At 46.1% G+C, this 22,500-nt stretch overlaps 1 protein-coding gene across 1 annotated transcript in view; it reads right to left on the reverse strand.

The window, feature by feature from the left end:
• Positions 1–2,847: 2,847 nt before the first annotated feature.
• The window catches only part of tjp2a (tight junction protein 2a (zona occludens 2)), a gene marked incomplete at both ends in the record, with an annotated part of 28,479 nt that continues 8,826 nt past the window's right edge, over positions 2,848–22,500 (reverse strand). Inside the window, 17 exons of the mRNA XM_080833867.1 lie at positions 2,848–2,989; positions 3,342–3,424; positions 4,893–5,174; positions 7,307–7,402; positions 8,093–8,314; positions 8,568–8,668; positions 10,042–10,252; positions 11,139–11,218; positions 11,481–11,576; positions 12,007–12,191; positions 12,914–13,133; positions 13,424–13,532; positions 14,360–14,510; positions 16,936–17,041; positions 17,331–17,455; positions 18,809–18,920; positions 20,768–20,921. Coding sequence (XP_080689993.1) covers positions 2,848–2,989; positions 3,342–3,424; positions 4,893–5,174; positions 7,307–7,402; positions 8,093–8,314; positions 8,568–8,668; positions 10,042–10,252; positions 11,139–11,218; positions 11,481–11,576; positions 12,007–12,191; positions 12,914–13,133; positions 13,424–13,532; positions 14,360–14,510; positions 16,936–17,041; positions 17,331–17,455; positions 18,809–18,920; positions 20,768–20,921 — 2,475 coding nt within the window. The remainder of the gene's footprint in view (positions 2,990–3,341; positions 3,425–4,892; positions 5,175–7,306; positions 7,403–8,092; positions 8,315–8,567; positions 8,669–10,041; positions 10,253–11,138; positions 11,219–11,480; positions 11,577–12,006; positions 12,192–12,913; positions 13,134–13,423; positions 13,533–14,359; positions 14,511–16,935; positions 17,042–17,330; positions 17,456–18,808; positions 18,921–20,767; positions 20,922–22,500) is intronic.

Here is a 22,500-nt window from a genome sequence, read left to right on the forward strand (position 1 = left end):
TTCGTTGTTGCCTATGTACTGTTCTCACTACGTGTTTAGCATTACATCGCATAACTATTGTTTCTTGATAACAGCTCTTGCCATTTCCACGAGAGGAACATTTGAATGATGTCAAAGTAAAAGTCCAATACTACACGGTGTTTGTTTCCATAACAATAATACAAGTAATATACATTTAACAGTCTTTTTTGCTACATTTTTGCTGCATCTATTTGGCATGTTGGTGAGGTTATTATTTTAGAGGACCATTTCTCAATGGTTTTGTTATTTAATGAATGTTTGTTTATTAATAACTTATTTTTAACAAATAACTCAATTATAATTACAAAGAGGGAAATTCGCAACTCTATCACAACTTCCACTTGCTCCCGCAATTTAATTGCAACAAACACCTCAAAAACACAGCAACTTTTATGGAAAAGCTCCCGCTATAATAAGTTGGCTGAACTCATCATACTGGATGAACAGATTGCTGCCAAAAGCGCAGAGCTCCAAAGGCTGTAGGATCTGTTGTATTACAACCGCACACAGGGTCACCCACAGACGTATCCAGACACGCATGCACACACACACACACACACACACACACACACATGTACACAAACACACACTCACACGTCCACCCCTCACAGTTATTGTTTTAAATGGTTCTGTCTTATGATTACATTTTTTTATTTTATTCATATGCATATCAGGAAAGGTGCGATGTTGGTCTTAAATTTCATCTAAAGTGGTCTTGAAAAGGTCTTAAAAAGTCTTAAATTTGAGATGAAAAATCTTGGGGGTACCCTGCACACACACAAACTTTAAGTCTTCGCATATCATGCACCCCAGAAGCTCTGAGCGGAAGAAGGTTCCTCTAGAACACCAGAGGAAGGTTCCTCTAAAACACACACACACACACACACACACACCAGACGCTCTGCAGCAGAGGAAGGTTCCTCTAGAACACACACACACACACACACCAGACGCTCTGCAGCAGAGGAAGGTTCCTCTAGAACGCACACACACACACACCAGACGCTCTGCAGCAGAGGAAGGTTCCTCTTAAACACACACACACACACACACACACAGACGCAGAGGAGGTTGAAGGTTCTTCTGAAACACGCACACCAGATGCTCTGTAGCGGAGGAAGGTTCCTCCATAATTCCATGGTTCGGCAGCGGTGGTTCCTCCTGAGGATTACATTTGCCTTAATCTACAGATTCCTAACTCATCAGGATAAGACTCATCTGAACCTGCAGACTCCTAACTCATCAGGATAAGACTCATCTGAACCTGCAGACTCCAAACTCATCAGGATAAGACTCATCTGAACCTGCAGACTCCAAACTCATCAGGATAAGACTCATCTGAACCTGCAGACTACTAACTCATCAGGATAAGACTCATCTGAACCTGCAGACTACTAACTCATCAGGATAAGACTCATCTGAACCTGCAAACTAACTCATCAGGATATGACTCATCTGAACCTGCAGACTACTAACTCATCAGGATAAGACTCATCTGAACCTGCAGACTACTCACTCATCAGGATAAGACTCATCTGAACCTGCAGACTACTCACTCATCAGGATAATCCCCACTTGAAACTATAGATGCCTACAACACCAGGGTCCGACTCTCTGGAAACATTCAGGTTAAGATCTCAGTTTGCAGAAATCTCAGACATAATAGAACAAAGACTGAGACCGACATTATAGAACACAGACATACAGACATCACAGAACAAGGCCAAACAGAACACAGACTAGCACTGACATCACAGGACACACAGACATAACAGACACAGACACAATAGAACACAGACATAACAGGACACAGACATCACAGACATCACATGACAGACACCACAGACATCACATGACACAGACATACAGACATCACAAGACACAGACACACAGACATAATAGAAGTCAGACATCACAGAACACAGACGTACAGACATCACAGGACACAGACATCACAGGACACAGACGTACAGACATCACAGGACACAGACGTTGATGGTAAACACAAAGGTTTTAGACTGTTGATATTGGACACTTCCACAGAAGGTTCTGGAAGCGGTGACTGCTGCCCAGTGGATCTGTTGGTGGTTCTTCGGAGGCGGTTCTGTGGCGGGGGCTCGGTGACATGAGTAGTACTTGAGTAGAACATGATAAGTGCAAGTAAAAGCAGACCCAGAATCCAGTGTGTGATGAGTTATTTATTGTTTATTTATTTCATGTAAAGCTGTCTTTCTGTGTAAAAACCTAAAAACTCTTTCAGCGTCTAAAACTGAACTCTAGATCCATTTGTCATGAAATATAAAGACAGAACATGAACTCCTACAGGAACAGGAGAGTGACTCGTAGGGCTACAGTACCATCATCCCAGCACACCCACACACACACGCACGCACACGCACACGCCGTACACACACGCACACACACTCTCTCTCTCTCTCAAACAAAAGCTATCAGGCATACCCTTTCTCCCTTATATTCTCCTATAATGTGTGTGTGTGTGTGTGTGTGTGTGTGTGTGTGTGTGTGAGTGTGTGACAGTCACATCTTTCTACTCTGGGAAACTCTCTAAAGGCACTTAGGTATCACTCTCTCACACACAAACAAACATACACACACAGGCTGCAGTCACAGGTGTGTGTGGGATCCCTTTAGGTCAGAGGGAGAAATTGACAGCCGAAGAGAGAAACACTAAAGATGGAAGCGTAACAGAATCCCCGCGGTGAGGAGTTGGAGTCTATTTACATCGAGCTTCTGCTCCAAAGAGTCACGTAAAAAAACACCTCTGTTGGAGGTGGGATGGCCCTGTGGGATGCTGGGAATTGTAGTCTACAGCTCTGTGTCATTGTACTTCTGGGGGTTGTAGTATCCTCGGCGTGTTTGGTCAGCCACCTGGCGGCGATACTCTTCCTCATCGCCATCATCTCGGCTAGTAGTGCGAGACGCTGCCCCCTGCTGTTCGGAGTTAGCACTGGACCTATACACACACACACACACACACACACACACACACACACACACACACACACACACACACACACACACACACACACACACACACACACACACACACACACACACACACACATTCATGCAATGACATGCAGACACAGAGTTAGCCTCAGTAATATTAGCTCTCTGATTGGTCGCTTAGACTCACCCTATTGGTTGGGGCCGGTTAGGGTTGCGCTGTGATTAGTGGGTTAGACTCACCCTATTGGTTGGAGCCGGTTAGGGTTGAGCTGTGATTGGTGGGTTAGACTCACCCTATTGGTTGGGGCCGGTTAGGGTTGAGCTGTGATAGGTGGGTTAGACTCACTCACCCTATTGGTTGGGGCCGGTTGTGGTTTGGCTTTGGTTTCATTGGCACGGCGTAGATGTCAGGATGCTTCTGAGAGATCTCCATCTGCATGAGGAGACCCCAACACACACACACACACACACGCAAATACATTAAAAACTGATAAGAGTCATCCTCAGCTCATGAAGATTAAAATGATCCTCTAGTCTACTTTATCTCTAGTGTGCTGTGCATATATATATATATATACAGCCGCGGAAAAAATTAAGAGACCACTTCAAAATTATCAGTTTCTCTGGTTTTACTATTTATTGGTATGTGTTAAAGTAAAATGTACATTTTTGTTTTATTCTATAACCTACTGGCAACATTCCTACCAAATTTCAAATAAAAGTATTGTCATTTAGATCATTTATTTGCAGAAAAATTACAATTGGTCAAAATAGCAAAAAAGATGCCTGAGGTTTGTAAAAGACCATAAGGATTGAAAAAAGCGGACTGGAGGGTCTTCTAGTTCGTCTTCTCTGGTGAGTCCAATTTTCAGCTTTGCCCAACACATGGTCGTCTGATGGTTAGACGGAGACCTGGAGAGGCCTACAAGCCAGAGAGTCTTGCACCTACTGTGAAATCGGACTCATCAGAGAAGACGAACTTAGAAGAACCTCCAGTCCGCTTTTTCAATCCTTATGGTCTTTTACAAACCTCAGCCAGGCAAAGTACACCGTTGTCCCGGAAGAAAAACTTGCTTCCTTTTGCTCTGACAATGTTCCCCAACTCTGAGAAGTGTTTTTTCCAGCAGGGCAATGCTCCATGCCACACAGCCAGGCCAGTAAAGGTGTGGATGGAGTACCACCAGATCAGGACCCTGTCATGGCCATCCCAATTTCGAGACCTGAATCCCATAAAAAACCTCTGAAATGTGATCAAGAGGAAGATGGATGGTCACAAGCCATGAAAAGAAGCCGAGCTACTTGAATTCTTGCGCCAGGAGTAGCATAAAGTCACCCAACGGCAATGTGAAAGACTGGTGGAGAGCATGCCAAGACACATGAAAGTTGTGATTTTAAATCAAGGTTATTCCACCAAATATTGATTTCTGAACTCTTCCTAAGTGTAAGCATTAGTATTGTGTAGTTTAAAAATGAATATGAGCTTGTTTTCTTTGCATTATTCGAGATCTGAAGACACTGCATCATTTTTGCTATTTTGACCAATTGTCATTTTTCTGCAAATAAATGCTCTAAATGACAATATTTTTATTTGAAATTTGGTAGGAATGTTGCCAGTAGGTTATAGAATAAAACAAAAATGTACATTTTACTTTAACACATACCAATAAATAGTAAAACCAGAGAAACTGATAATTTTGAAGTGGTCTCTTAATTTTTTCCGCGGCTGTATATATGTGTGTGTGTGTGTGTGTGTGTATATGTATGTGAATGTGTATATATGTGTGTGTGTGTGTGTGTGTGTGAGAGAGTGAGTGTGTATATATATGTATGTGTGTGTGTGTGTGTGTATATATATATATATGTGTGTGAGTGTGTATATATCTGTGTGTGTGTGTGTGTACCCGTGCATTCTCAGCCTCCTTGAGCTCTTGTATGCGCTGGGTTCTGGCCTGATGGTCCATCTTCTCAAAGGCCTTCACCTTCCCAATGAAGGAGCGGTTAGCGGGGTCTGGCCCCTCCCCCTCCTGGTGTGGGGCGGGGCTGGGGGCGGGGACTGGGCGGAGCGAGGGCTTCAGGGCTACTGGAGGGGGGAGGGGCTTACCCCCCGAGGGCCCCGCATCACTGCTGATGGTGCTGCTGGACGGAGAGTCACGAGACGAGTCGCTGCGAGACTGCAGACGCACCTGTTCAAGTACACACACACACACACACAAACACACACACACACACACACACACACGGGGCACAGATACACACACGCACACACGGGACACACACACACACACACACACACACACACACACACACACGGGACACAGATTCACACACACACACACACACACGGCACACATGACAGATACACACACACACATGAGACACAGATACACACACACACACACACACACACACACACACACACACACAGCACACAGATTAACACACATGGCACACAGACATACATGGCCTAATATAACACATTATTACACGGCTCTTCTTAATGCTGTAGAATGCTCTATTCACTTGAATGGGGCTTCCCAACGTTCTGCGGTCCGTTATTAACCGATAACAGGCCGTTACTATGCAATAATGACCGTTGTCAAAGAAAGTGGCCTTTTTGCCTCTGATTCACGTCTTTCGTAGCACTCCGCAAGTAGTCCGGTAACTTATCAATGGAGTTTCAGCGGACGGTTTAGCAGCTGTGTTCTAAAGAATGTTCACGTATAGTAACAAATACATTGTAAAAAGACAGGAGATGGGCTATGTCGTACTCTTGGTAAGGGATAATGTATAGAATGTACATTCGCATCGGGGTGCTGTTCGCCCTGTCGGGGCTTATTTTCCCAATAATGACCTACATTCTATACATTATCCCTTACCTAGAGTATGGCATAGCCCATCTCCTGAATATAGCATTAAAGATTGACTTGTAACACTGCATAGCCTGACGATGTCATACTCATAATTCTAGTCAGAATATGAGTCTGAGACCGGACCACTGGGCTGTGATTATGGGGCGTGTTTCAACGAACCAGGAAAGAAAATTCCTCTTCGCTGAATTGGATACCTAGAACCAATCAGAGCAACGTAGTATTATTACCATCTGATAGATTAAACTTTTACCTGATCCCGTAGGAAGGACGGCAAAAACATCTTTTCAATCGACAAATGCCTTGATCGCGTTTCTCTGTTCCTCTTTCAAAATGAATGCGCTGTCAATATCTGTTGAGACGTTACTTAATTAGCACTCAAGGCTAGAAGCTACCATTAGTTCTAATGTTCTTTTTGTCTACGCTGTTAGCATAACCTTTCAATAATGGTCTATAGTGCATAAGTTAAGACCTACAATCCTAGGCAACATTGGTGTTGCGTATACACAACTAACCGAGTCAATGTAGACATAAAAAAAGTCGTGTAGATACCTTAAATCATATCAAATATGTCCCACTAAGCTCCCGAGACGGCGCCATCTTTGTTCGATGTATACCGGTAATCTATCTATGTCTGTCCATCAACGTATAAAGCCCGCCCTTACAATTTGAATGGTCAGATCCCTTTTCGGGGCCGTTTAAACCCTCCCAACTAGCTCGACTCCAGACTGAATCTCCCGGACCAAAAATTTTGTGGGCGGAGTTCAGGCTGGTATCCAGGCTAAACACTGCATACATAGACACTCACACTCACAATCACACTCACACTTCATTGCTCCTCTGATGGATCTGATGAATATATACACACACAGACACACAGACATGTACACAATAACCTCATACACAGATGAAGTGGAGAGATGAGGAAGTGTGGAGGGTGGAGGGATGAGGAGGAGTGGAGGGAGGAGGAGTGGAGGATGGAGGGATGAGAGGGAGTGGAACAGTGGAGGATGGAGGAGTGGAGGGAGGAGGAGTGGAGAGAGGGAGGAGGAAGAGTGCAGGGAGTAGGAGGAGCGGAGGAGTGGAGGGATGAAGAAGGGATGAGGAGGAGTGGAGGGAGGAGGAGTGGAGGATGAAGGGAGGAGGAAGATTGGAGTGAGGAGGAGTGGAGGGATGAAGGAGGGAGGAAGAGTGGAGGGAGGAGGGATGAGGAAGAGTGGAGGATGGAGGGATGAGGAAGAGTGTAGGATGGAGGGATGAGGAAGAGTGGAGGGAGGAAGAGTGAGAAGATGAGGAGGGAGGAGTGGAGGAAGAGTGGAGGGAGGAAGAGTGGAGGATGGAGGGATGAGGAAGAGTGGAGGGAGGAGGAGTGAGAAGATGAGGAGGGAGGAGTGGAGGAAGAGTGGAGGGAGGAAGAGTGGAGGATGGAGGGAGGAGGGATGTCTCACCCGGGGGGGTTCAGGGACGAATGAGGGGGGAGGGCTGGGCTCACGAAGCACCTCTCTGCTGCCAGACCTGCGCATACGGGGCTGAGGACGCTCACGCTGACACGCACACGCACACGCACACGCACACACACACACACGCACACAGTCACAGACACAGACACAGACACAGACACACACCATGTCCATTAATTTACATTTGCAGTAGGGGACTGATCTAACAGGCTTGCATCTGCCTGCCTGCAATTCCCCTGTGCACCAACAGAGGGCAGGGCCATAGACCCATGGCATGTGTGTTTGAGGGGGAGGTGAAGAGTGTGTGTGTCTGTGCTTATGTGTGAGGGGGAGGTGATGGGTGTGTGTGTCTGTGCTTATGTGTGAGAGGGAGGTGATGGGTGTGTGTCTGCACTTGTGTGTGAGAGGGAGGTGTTTTTGGATCGGCTGGTAACGTGACTGACAGCTGTGATTGGATTGGATGGCATTCTTATGACTGCTAGATGGAATGTGATTGGCAGGTGAGGTGACTGACAGCCGTGATGTTGTTGGCAGGTAAGGGAAGTGACAGCTGTGATCTGATTGGCAGGTGAAGTGATTGACAGCTGTGATGTGATTGGCAGCTGAGGGGACTGACAGGTGATGTGATTGGCAGGTGAGGGGACTGACAGGTGATGTATTCGGCTGGTGATATGATTGACAGCTGTGATTGGCAGATGACATGGTTGACAGCTGTGATGTGATTGGCAGGTGACATGATTGACAGCTGTGATGTGATTGGCAGGCCTCCCTCACCTCCTCAGGCTGGACGGGCTCGGAGGAGCGGCTGATGGCCGACACCGGCGGCTCGTTGATTGGCTCGTCCAGCTCGTTATCCGTGTAAGCCCCGCCCTCGTCAGCCGTGTCGTCGTAGTCGCTGGCCAATCGGCTGTCCAGACTCAGGTAGTCCACGCTCATGGCTGACAGGTACGACATGGCGTCGTCAAGGAGATCGAGGTCTTCATCCGCACCCTCCAGCTGAAGACACACAACTTACTGTCAACACCATCAATACACACACACACTCACGCTCTCACACACACACGCACACACTCACTCTCACACTCACACTCACACACAGAAACATGCACAAACATACTCACACACACACACACACCTTGCCCTCACACACCCCGGTAACATGCACACACACACACACACACACACACACACACACACACACACACACACACACACACACACACACAGTAACATGCACACACACACTCACCTTGCCCTCACACACCCAGACTGCCCTTTCTTGCTGCTCCCGGATTGAATCCTTCAGGCTTCCATACCAGGCATCATTGGCAGAGTTCAGGTCTACGGTGGCTACAACAGAAAAGGTGTGTGTGAATATGCGTGTGTGTGTGTGTTTGTGTGATAGTGTGTGTGTGTTTGTGTGATTGTGTGTGTGAGTGAGTGAGTGAGTGAGGGTGTGTGTGCGCGTTTGTGTGTGTGTGTTTGACTGAATGTGTGTGTGTGTGTGTGTGTGCAGGGGCGGCCCCAGCACATTTGGCGCTCTAGGCGAGCTTCACTCCTGGCGCCCCCCCCCCCCCCTCCCCGCCCCCAATTGCAACTTTCAAACGCTATTTTGCCTTGTAAGACTGCAATTATTTCACATAAACACAACAACGATCGCAGCAAATAGACTGTGTTACCGTCACACACCTGTATAAACTCAGTCCCAACACAGAACAACGACATGCAATAAGAACAGTAAGGAACAGGTACATCGTTAGTGCATCATCACACATACAAAAGTATGCGCCCGCCGCACGGCATTATGGGGCGACTATGCCGGCACGTTACAGTATGTATTATCATTATTTGTTAAATTTAGCTTTGTGGCGAAATGTATTTTTTTGCTTGAATGTCGTTAAAAGAATAAGTTACTTTGCGCATAGGCCTACGTGGTATTGTTGGAGGAAGTTTCTTTTGTAATTAGTTGCAGCAGACGAGGCGCTGTCGAGCGGCTTTTCCCATAAATCCATTTAAATGTTCTTCATTCACAATAATGTTTGATAACCCCCTGAAGAAGTTGTTATAATGTTTTCCCACGTGATGTCTATCTGCTCATTATACACTGTTTCTCATCATATCAGTTTGATCTCTGAAATACTGTGTTCATTAGTGTTTTCAAGATAACATATTGTAACAACCCTTAATGTGTATTGTACATCATAAGTTCATATCCCTGCACCTCGCGAAGTTAGAACATCATTAATTTCCCCTGTCTGTACAACGGCAAGGTGAGAAAATTGATTAACTCTGTAATCCGGCTCGCCTAGTCATGCACGCCGCTGGGGTTAAGCCTTTTCATCAGATACACAATCGAACCAAATGCCTCGCCAAACTAGCATGTTCTGACAACACTTATGAAGAACTTTCAAATCCGTTTTCGATTTTTGGCTCATTTTACCCTAATGTTAGATACATTTTTTTATGTCAAAATATTAGTTGGAGATATAGAAGGGGCGCCAACATATTTGTGCGGGGGCATTATTTGGCGCTCCTCCTCTAGATGGCACTCTAGGCGGCCCGCGTGTGTGTGTGTGTGTGTGTGTGTGTGTGAGCGAGTATGTTTAAATATTAGTGTATGAATGTGGGTGTGTGACAATGTGTATGTGTGAGTGAGTGAGTGAGTGAGTGAGTGAGTGAGTGAGTGAGTGTGTGAGTGTGTGAGTGTGTGTGTGTGTGTGTACCTGTGAAGAGGTGGCTGCAGGTCTTGCGTAGTTTGACGGCCTGCTCGTAGAGCTTGCGTGAGCTGCGGTTGGATGATGGCTGCAGACGCTTCCTCATGGTCTTCACGCCCTGCTTGCTGTCAGGGTTCAGGAACACAACGATAGGGTACCACTGGGTGTAGTTCAGGGTGTCCACCGCCTTAGGAGTCACATCCAGCACAGCGTGTTTGTCCTGTTGACACACACACACACACACACACACACACACACGCTTTAGGGGTCACATCCAGCATGGCTGTCCTGTGGACACACACACACACACACACACACTTTAAGGGTGTGTCGTCCCCGCCTCTTTTGGTTGTTGGGCGGGCTATTTGTATGTCTGTGTTTGTGTTGCAGATGCCCAGCAGGTGTGTTTGGCTCGTCAGTGATTGGGAACACCTGGGACCAGTACTATACACTGGTTCCAAGGGGATATTCTGACAGAGCTTCAGAGAGAGAGTCAGAGAGAGAGAGAAAGGGGAAACTTTGCTCTCTACGCTCTGCTCGCACCATGCTCATTCTTTGCGTACTTCGTACGATACAACACGATACACCAGTCCACTTACTGACCTAGCATGCATGCATCCACGCAGACACCACTGATTAACTGACCGCCACACCTCACCGTAGCTTGGACTGTGAGTGTTCCTGCTAGTTGTTAATAAATGAACAGTGTTATGGTTTAAACTCTGTGTGACTTTCCATTATTTGCCATGGTCTGTGAGCCGGACATGACAAGGGTCGCATCCAGGACAGCATGTCTGTCCTTTGGACACGGTAATTCACACACACACACACACGCACAAGCACACGCACAACCGCACACGCACACACACACGCGCACACACACACACACACACACACACGAAAGTCCATTGCTGTGCTGACTGTGATGGATGTATTGTGTGTGTGTGTGTGTGTGTGATCAATCCAACACTTAACACCAGAAGGCGCGTTTCCTCACACCCTACAGTAATCATCAATATGTGTGTGTGTGTGTGTGTGTGTGTGTGAGAGAGAGAGAAAAACTATGTGTGTGTGTGTGTGTGTGTAGGAGAGAGAGTAAGACTCACTTGTTCAATGATCTGCCTAATGGTGTTGAGACGCACCACCCCAGAAGACGCCTCTGTGCCCGCATCTCTAGGCTCCGTTTCTGTCAAACACAAGATAGGTTAGGTTAGGTAAGGTCACACACACACACACACACACACACACACACACACACACACACACACACACACACACACACACACACACACACACACACACACACACACACACACACACACACACACACACACACACACACACACACACACACACACACACACAGACATTCTTTCTCTCTCTCTCTCACACACACACACACACACACACACACACACACACACACACACACACACGGAGTCACTCACTGGCGATGACAAATTCCTCAGGAAACTCAGTGTTCAGTTTCTCTGTGGCTGCATCAGCAATTGGTCCAAATAACACAAGAGGCCTCCTGAATCCAGCTGTTAAAAAAAACCACACATGTACACACACACCCCCACGCACGCGCACACACACACACACGGACACACGCAAACACACACACAGGTTTTAAACAGATGGACAGTGGTAAAATAGTAGGTCCACAGCTACTGGGTTTGGGCACTGCTGTTGTTCATGGGTTGTATTGAACACTCCAGAAGTGTCCTTCATGGGTTCTGGACACATTTATTTCTGTCAGTAACACCAATGAAGCTGAGAACCATATGGTCTGTGTCAAAGTCCTCAGGTGCATGTAGGTGTATGTGTACGTGTGTGTGTGTGTGTGTGTGTGTGTGTGTGTGTGTGTTTGTGTGTGTGTGTGTGTACCCTCTCTCAGGACTGGGAAGTGTGTGGTCATGGGGGGAGCGATCAGGTGTGTGTGTGTGTGTGTGTGTGTGTGTGTGTGTGTACCCTCTCTCAGGACGATCCTCTCGTACGCTGGAAAGCGTGTGGTCACTGGCGGAGCGCTCAAGTCCTCTCTGCTCTTCCTCAGGTCCTTCTTCTTCGCTGCCCTTTGACCCCTGAGGCGCCAGAAGTCGCCGCGGTCACCAGCCGCACTCCGCTGAGCCTGCTGCACGTTAGCCATCTGCTCCGCCCTAGATCACGTTAATATGCATGCACACACACACACACACACACACACACACACACACACACACACACACACACACACTTAAATATAAACACACACACTTGAACATAAACACACACACACACACACTTGAATATATACACACACACACACTTAAATATAAACACACACACACACTTAAATATAAAACACACACACACACACACACATACTTGAATATAAACACACAAACATACACTTAAATATGAACACAAACACACTTCAATATAAACACACCCACACACTTGAATATAAGCACACAAACACATACTTAAATATAAACACACACACACACACACACTTAAATATAAACACACACACATACAGTACTTGAATTTAAACACACACTTAAAAATAAACACACTAAAATATAAACACACACACTTAAATATAAACACACAAACACACACTTTAACATAAACACACACACTTGAATATAAACACACACATACACTTAAATATAAACACACACACTTGAGTATAAACACACACACACACTTGAATATAAACACACAAACACACGCTTAAATATAAACACACAAACACACGCTTAAATATAAACACACAAACACACACTTAAATATACACACACACTTAAGTATAAACACACACTTGAATATAAACACACACACACACACACACACACACACACACACAAATATAAACACATGTCAAACCCTTGCCCACCTGCTCTTGTTGGGGATGGTGCCCTTGTCCAGTAGCTGGTTGTCCTTGCCCGTGCGGATGGCCAGCCAGTGCCCCAGCCTGCCGTCGTAGAGCGTGTCCACCACCTTGAACACCTCGCCCCTCCCGAACGCCAGGCCCTGGGCCGCCTCCTTCTCACACTCAAAGTGTGTGCGCACGAAGAAGCTGTCCCCTCGACCCGAGGCCAGGATGTCTTGGTACACTATAAAACACACACACACACACACACACACGATAACACACACACACACACACACACACACACAAATACACAAACACACACAAAATGAGGTGGTGACAGAGCGCAAGGCTAACTCAGGTACATTGAGGTGGTGACTGAGCGCTAGGCTAATCACACACACACACACAAAAACACAAAAACACACACACACACACACACACACACACACACACACACAAACACACAAACACACAAACACACACACATATATGAGGTGGTGACTGAGCGTAGCCTAACTCAGGTGCTCTTACCGTCAGGCTTGCTCTGAGCCAAGATGGTGACATCTTCTCCCTTAGGAATCTCCAGGAGCAACAACACAGCATCCTCACGCACCATATCCCTGAAGTCGACATTATTCACCTGCAGGACGGCACACAACACTCTCACATCAGCGGGCAGACAGGGGAGACATAGAGTGAGATACTGAGTGAGTCAGGTGAGACGTGTAGATCAGGTAAAGGGGAGACCTTAGGGAGAGAGGGGAGACATATGAAGCAGGTAAAGGGGAGACGTGAGGGAGATAGGAGAGACGTGAGTGAGACAGGTAAAGGGGAGACGTGAGTGAGACAGGAGAGACGTGAGTGAGACAGGAGAGACGTGAGTGAGACAGGTAAAGGGGAGACGTGAGTGAGACGTGTAGAGCAGGTAAAGGGGAGACGTTAGGGAGAGAGGGGAGACATATGAAGTAGGTAAAGGGGAGACGTGAGGGAGACAGGTAAAGGGGAGACGTGAGTGAGACAGGAGAGACGTGAGTGAGACAGGTAAAGGGGTAGGAGTGAGATGTGTAGATCAGGTAAAGGGGAGACGTGAGTGAGACAGGTAAAGGGGAGACGTGAGTGAGACAGGAGAGACGTGAGTGAGACAGGTAAAGGGGTAGGAGTGAGATGTGTAGATCAGGTAAAGGGGAGACGTGAGTGAGACAGGAGAGACGTGAGTGAGACAGGTAAAGGGGTAGGAGTGAGATGTGTAGATCAGGTAAAGGGGAGACGTGAGTGAGACAGGAGAGACATATGAAGCAGGTAAAGAGGAAATATGTGTGAGCCATATAAAGCAGGTAAAGGGGAGGCGTGAGTGAGACAGGTAAAGGAGAGACGTGAGTGAGACAGGTAAAGGGGAGACGAGAGTGAGACAGGAGAGACGTGTGTGAGAGAGGTGAGACGTGTAGATCAGGCAAAGGAGAGACGTGCCTTCATGATCTGGTCTCCCATGCGGAGCCCCTCGGCCTCTGCTGGACTGTCCTCCTGAGCCTCAGCGATGAAGATGCCCACATCATTACCCCCCGCCAGACGCAAGCCCACACTCTCCGTCTTCTGGAAGCGCACCATCACCGTGTTGGGGCTGCCAGAACACACATGCGCACGCACACACAAACACGCACACACAAACACGCACACACACACGCACACGCCCACGCACATGCATACGCACAGACACACACACACACACACACACACACATACACACAGAGTTAAAGAGGCATTATGGAGAGTTTTGACTACCATCAACAATAGCATTGATAGCACTGATCAAATCTAGCTAGCACACAAACTGACGTGTAGGAGACAGGAATTTTGAGGATGGTATAACAACAGAAAAAAAGCTTCACTGCAGAAATCTTAAGGGACAGCGTTACCGATTACATGTGTGTGTATATGTGTGAATGTGTGTGAATGTATGTGAATGTGTGTGAATGTGTGCAGGGGCGGACTGGGACAAAAAATCGGCCCGGGCATTTTGAACCAGACCGGCCCACCAAATTCGATAACACACCTTTTTAATCTCGAATGTCTACACCAACCAGGCTTATAGCTAGCAGGGCGTCTGCCCTATAGTCTACTAAAAAATAAGAAGAAACGGGACGCCCTACTTTTAGGCAGGACGGCCTAAAGACGCCCTATTTTTCTCCCGTTTTACCTGTTAACTTCGCTGAATGTGATCAAAATTCACCGTTTCAGTCGCTTCAGTGCTTAGCGAAGTCTAGAATCATACATATGACCTGCCAATTAGAAAATACAAATAGCATTGCTGTATTCCCGCTACAACAACGTTACATCATGATTCCAACGAAACATTGATTCACGGGCTCACAGAAGCTCCAGAAGACAGCTGTCTCACCGCACGTCACTGAACCTACTACTGTATGAGTTCAACAAGAGTTTGTGTGTTAAGGTGGTGGTCTTAATTAATCTAAATGCAATACACATCATACACTTTAAAGCTTTGTTCAGAATACGGAGGTATAAGATCGGTCGATATTTTCCATGAAAATAGCGACTGAAGAACCCCCTGTTCTCGTCTCCGAGAGGACAGGATGTATTGCTCCCTTTTCTAGAAGGGAGTCTATTTCCTCCTGTAGGAAACGCGCTTGATGAGGTGGCATTAACGTTTGAACTACGCCCCTTGAACTTCGGGGGGGACGGGAAAACTGGAGCGTATAACGGGCTATCATAATTCGGTATCTGGACAAATTGGCATATTTTCGGAATAACAGGGTTTGGGAATACTGGGCTTTCGGAACAATTGACATGGCACCGCGCACCACTCAAACACACAACATAGAGTGTAGGCTAACGGCTGGCTGTTTCAGAGTACAGTAGGCTGAGGGCTAGCAACAGCTACAGACTTGTCTTGTATTTAGCTATGCAAACGAACTTGGCCATAGAACATAGGTTCTAAGTCAAACATATTTTAGAGACGTTTTAATTCATGATCAGTAAGCTTACCGTAGGTCGCTGTATCGTATCTCCCTGGCTGTAGCCACCAGCACTGTCATCCACGGGAGCTGATGGCAAAGTTTAGCTAAAGGTAGAAGGTGTTTGCTGATATGATTGGACGAGACCCTAGTCACTCAAGAAGACGGCCAATGGGCCGCAGACTAGCGTGCGCGTGTCAAGCATGTCAAGGCCATGGGCCACGCTGTTTACCGTCCTAATGCATTATGTAGGCAGGTCCAAATCGAAAGGGGTTTGTGTTGGGTCAGCCCAGGGGATGTGATTGGGCCAGCCCAGTGTCAGTAGGGCCGCTGATGAACTAATTTCGTGGGCCAGCCGGTCAGACCTAGCCTGGCCATTACCAGCCTGTGACTCCATTTCATTCCGTCTTTCAGTCTGGGCCAACCCAATGCATTTTGGTTTCCGAGATCGGCGGGTGCTTATCTTGAGGTTTAAAATCATTGGAGTTTCCTTAACCAATCAGCAACGTTTAGTAAGCATTCGGTAGATTAAACTCTTCCCAAAGCCAGTTGGGAGAAGAGCTACGACGTCCTTTCCAATCATAAAACTTACAAGAAAATACTCTTGTTCTCCTTTTAATTTTCTGATGTTCTCGAGGGTTGAGACAACTTTTCCGATAGCTTTTCGTGTCTTTTCCTCCAAGGCGAGTTTTGCGTCACAGCTCTGAACTGTTCGCTGATTGGTCCTGCAAAATTTTGAGTTCTGGAGACGATTGTCAATGGGGTTGGGCCAGACTGAGTATGAGCTTGAAATCAATTCAGGCGGAAATACGTAGGCTGGTGTCACCAGGCTAGGTCAGACCATTATATGGGGAAAAAAATAAAAAATTAAAATTCGGGACCATCGGCCCATATTGCACCCCGGCCCAGCGGGCAAACGCCCGGTATGCCCGATGGCCAGTCCGTCCCTGAATGTGTGTATATATGTGTGTGAATGTGTGTGAATGTATGTGAATGTGTGTGAATGTGTGTATATATGTGTGTGAATATATGTGTGAATGTATGCGTGTGTGTGTGTGTGTGTGCGTTCACCCATAGATTTCTAGGTCCTCTGCACTGGGCTTGAGGGGGGGTTTAGAGTTGACCTTTGGGATGGGGTTGACCTTTGGGGGAACCTTGACCTTTGGGGAGGTAGGGGCTGCAGGAAGAGAAGAAACACGTCAGAGGATATGGAGTCAGGAATGAGTGTGTGAGATAGGGTAAATGACAGTGTGTCTGTGTGTGTGTGTGTGTGTGTGTGTGTGAGAGTTAGGGTAAATGAGAGTGTGTGTGTAAGTGAGTGCGTGTAAATGAGAGAGTGTGCGTGTGTGTGTGTGTGTGTGTGTGTGTGTGTGTGAGTTAGGGTAAATGAGAGTGTGTGTGTGTGTGTGAGTTGATGGGTGTGAAGTTAGAATGCCAGGTTGTCATTAGCAAGTAGCAATTGGCACCTTGAGGCTCCGCCTCAGTTTGTACTGACTCCTCCCTTTCCAGTGGGGGCGGAGCCTGCTCCTCAGGAGGACGGAAGGGCGTTGGCATGGCGCCCATCTTGGCGAGTCGGCTGGGGGGCTCGTCCCTGCACATCACAGAACGTTAGAACGCAACCAACACACACCCATCTACTGAACACACACCCATCTACTGAGCACACACATCTACTGAACACACACCCATCTACTGAACACACACCCATCTACTGAACACACACCCATCTACTGAACACACACCCATCTACTAAACACACACCCATCTACTGAACACACACCCATCTACTGAACACACACCCATCTACTGAACACACACCCATCTACTGAACACACACCCATCTACTGAACACACACCCATCTACTGAACACACACCCATCTACTAAACACATGTATTAACTGAGGACACATTTACTAACTAAAGACAAATGTACTAACTAAAGACACATTTACTAACTAAAGACACATTTACCAACATCCTACTATGTGTGTCTATATGAGGTGGTATTGGTCATACGTGTGTCTGTAGGAGGTGGTATGGGTCAGACGTGTGTATGTTGGAGGTGGTATGAGTCATACGTGCATGTGAGTATCCATGTCTATAGGGTGTGTCAAGTCATTTCATTTTAGATTGTCTGAAGGTGCTTTACAGAACCTACTAACCCTTTACAGAACCTACTAACCCTAACCCTTTACAGAACCTACTAACCCTTTACAGAACCTACTAACCCTAACCCTTTACAGAACCTACTAACCCTTTACAGAACCTATTAACCCTTTACAGAACCTATTAACCCTTTACAGAACCTACTAACCCTAACCCTTTACAGAACCTACTAACCCTTTACAGAACCTATTAACCCTTTACAGAACCTATTAACCCTTTACAGAACCTACTAACCCTAACCCTTTACAGAACCTACTAACCCTTTACAGAACCTACTAACCCTAACCCTTTACAGAACCTACTAACCCTTTACAGAACCTACTAACCCTAACCCTTTACAGAACCTACTAACCCTTTACAGAACCTATTAACCCTTTACAGAACCTACTAACCCTTTACAGAACCTATTAACCCTTTACAGAACCTATTAACCCTTTACAGAACCTACTAACCCTAACCCTTTACAGAACCTATTAACCCTTTACAGAACCTACTAACCCTAACCCTTTACAGAACCTACTAACCCTTTACAGAACCTACTAACCCTTTACAGAACCTACTAACCCTAACCCTTTACAGAACCTATTAACCCTTTACAGAACCTACTAACCCTAACCCCTTACAGAACCTACAAACCCTAACCCTTTACAGAACCAGGAGCCCAGAGCTTGACCCCTGACCCCTGTTGGGTTGATTAGGCAATGACACATCATTAACAGGAAACTAGCATGCCATTGATTAGGCAATGACACATCATTAACGGGAAATGCTGCTTACCTAGGTCTCTCTCGTAGTTTTTCATTTGATGAATGGGAGGAGAGATCTGATTGGTGGCCTCGTCTATCTTCTTGAGGGGAGTAGGAACGGTATGACTCGATCTCCGAGATATCTGGACACAGACACAGACAGACAGACAGACAGACAGACAGACAGACAGACAGACAGACAGACAGACAGACAGACAGACAGACAGACAGACAGACAGACAGACAGACAGACACACACACACACACACACACACACACACACACACACACACACACACACACACACACACACACACACACACACACACGCACACACGCAGGTTAATACAGGCTAGAGTCAGACATGCGCTTTGAAGAAAGCTGAATTCAGTGGTAGCATTTTTCATGTATAAATGAATGTAATTATTTTCATGTATAATTTAATGTAATACTTGTATATTTATCACTCTTATTTTCAGTGTAAGGAGGGTTCGATGCAGATTTATGCAACAAAATGTGTTTTCATGCGAGAAGTGCACTAATAATAATAATAGTGCGCTTATATTGTACTGTCACCACGGTTTGGAAGGTTACTTTTGAAATGTAACAGGTTACAGATGGCCAGTTACTCTGATAAAAATGTCATAAGTAACATTACTATTTAAATGATTTCATCACAGTAATGTAACTTGTGCTCTAGGCTATTGTTTTTGAAGATGCTTTTTCTTATACAGTGGCTTGCATAAGTATTCACCCCCTTGGATGTTTTACCCTTTTATTGCTTTTATAAATCAGTCATGGTCAATATAAGTTGGGTTTTTGGACACAAAAAAATCACAAAATAGCCCTCTTTAATGTCAAAGTGAAAACAAAACTTCATGGAAGACAGCCACTGTTGAAAAAATGCTCCACTTTGGTCTCATCAAACCCCAGAACCTTCTTCCACTTGACCATGGAGACTCCCACATGCCTTTTGGCGAACTGTAGTCGATACTTTTTTTCAACAGTGGCTCTCTTCCATAAAGCTTTGATTGGTGAAGAACCCAGGCAACAGTTGTCTCTGCTGAAGCTTGAAACTCTTTCAGAGTAGTCATAGGTCTATTGGTGGCCTCTCTTACTAGTCTCCTTTTTGCACGGTCACTCAGTTTGTGAGGACGGCCTGATCTAGGCAGATTTACACATGTGCCATAATCCATCCATTTCTTGATGATGGATTTAACAGAATTCCAGGGGATGTGTAGTGCCTTGGACATTTTTTTGTATCCTTCCCCTGACTTATACTTTTCAACAACCTTTTCTCTGAGTTGCTTAGAGTGATCTTGGGTCTTCATGGTGTAACAGTAGCCAGGAATACTGATTACTGAATACTGACCAGTGAATGGACCTTCCAGACACAGGAGTCGTTATAGTACAATCACTTGAGACACATTCACTGCACACTGATCCCCATTTCACTAATTGTGAGACTTCTAGCACCAATTGGCTGGACCTCTGTTGAATTAGGTCAGTCTATTTTAAAGGGGGTGAATACTTATGCAATCACTTATTTTCATTACATATTTTTTATTTAATTTACATAACTGTGTAGAAATCTGTTTTCACTTTGACATTAAAGAGGGCTTTTTTGTGATTTTTTTTGTCCAAAAAGCCAACTTATATTGAGCATGACTGATTTATAAAAGCAATAAAAGGGTAAAACATCCAAGGGGGTGAATACTTATGCAAGGCACTGTAGATGACATAGCAGGTAAGTCTGTGTGTGTGTGTGTGTGTGTGTGCGTGCCTGTGTGTGTGTGTGTGTGTGTGTGTGTGTGTGTGTGTGTGTATGTGTGTGTTCATAGGTGTGTGTGTATAGGTGTATGTGTGTGTGTGTATAGGTGTGTGTGTGTGTGTGTGTTTATGTGTGTGTGTGTGTGTGTGTGTGTGTGTGTGTGTGTGTGTGTCTATAGGTGTGTGTGTGTGTGTGTGTGTGTGTGTTGTAAATGCTCACCATCCAGCTCTGAGTCGCTGTCCTCCATGGGGGGCACCCTGATGAGCACCTGCTGTTTGTCCCGCTGCACGGTCAGCTGCAGACGCCCGCGAGACTTCTCTATCAGACGCCCAGCATCACTCAGGGACAGGTTCTCTGTTACCGTACCATTAATCTGCACACACACACACACACACACAGAGACTTCTCTATCAGACGCCCAGCATCACTCAGGGACATGTTCTCTGTTACCGTACCGTTCATCTGCGCACACACACACACACTTCTCTATCAGACGGCCAGCGTCACTCAGGGACAGGTTCTCTGTTACCATACCGTTTATCTGCACACACACACACACACACACACACACACACACACACACACACACACACACACACACACACACACACACACACACACACACACACACACACACACTTCTCTATCAGATGCCCCGCATCACTCAGGGACAGGTTCTCTGTTACAGTGCCGTTACTCTGCACACACACACACACACACACACACACACTTCTCTATCAGGGACGCAAAATAAGTATTTGAACCCCAAGCAAAACATGACTTAGTACTTGGTGGAGTTACCCTTGTTGGCAAGCACAGACGTCACTGTTCTTTGCAGATACTTTCCAAATCCTTAAGGATGCGTTTTCAATGGGAGGGAATGAGGAAATGCCCAATATTCCAAGGTACATGGCCCCATCCATAGTCCCCACGATGCGGTGGAGTCGTCCTGTACCCTTGGCAGAGAAACAGCCCCAAAGCATAATGTTTCCACCTCAATGCTTGACGGTGGGGATGGTGTTCTTGGGGTCGTATTTATCATTCTTCTCCCTCCAAACGCAGCAAGTCGAGTTGATGCCAAAGAGCTTGAATTTGGTCTCATCTGACCACATCACGTTCTCCCGATCCTCCTTAGAATCATTCAAGTGTTCTTTGGCAAACTTCTGACAGCCCTGTACATGTACTGCTTCCTTGAGCAGGGGGATCTTGGGAGCGCTGCAGGACTTCAAACCATTACGGCGTAGTGTGCAGCCAATGCCTTTGTTGTTGACTGTGGTCACAGCTGCCTTGATATTATTCACATACTCCCTCCGTGTAGTTCTGGGGTTATACTGCACCTTTCGGATGACCACCGATACCGCACAAAGCGAGATCTTGCATGGAGCCCCAGACTGAGGGTGATTGACAGTTGTTTGACGTTGCTTTCATTTAGTAATAATCGCAGCAATAGTTGTCTGCTTCTCACCAAGCTGCTTGCTGATTGTTTTGTAGCCCATTCCAGCCTTGTGCAGGTCTACAATCTTATCTCTGACATCCTTGGATAACTCTTTGGTCTTTCCCATGGTGGTGAGATTTTAGGTGTGTAGTATGATTTTTTCTTTTATACACGTCACCAGTTGAGATCAGGTGTACCTTGTTAGGCCTAATGAGGACTAATCTGTGTGCCTCGTGGACACAAAACTGGTCTGTGGGAGCCAGAATTCTTGCTGTTTGGTAGGGGTTCAAATACTTATTTGCCACGACAAATGTAAGCAAATTCATAATTGTTATAAAATGCAGTTTTCTGGATTTTTTTGTTTATATTCTGTCTCTATTAAAAAAGACCTACCATTACAATTATAAATTACGCATTTCTTTGCAAGTGGGCAAACTTGCGAAATGGGTAGGGGGTCAAATACTTATTTTCCTCACTGTACACACACACACACACACACACACACAAACACAGAGTG

Source organism: Sprattus sprattus (assembly GCF_963457725.1).
Source record: "Sprattus sprattus genome assembly, chromosome: 3".
Classification (NCBI taxonomy): Eukaryota; Metazoa; Chordata; class Actinopteri; order Clupeiformes; family Clupeidae; genus Sprattus; species Sprattus sprattus.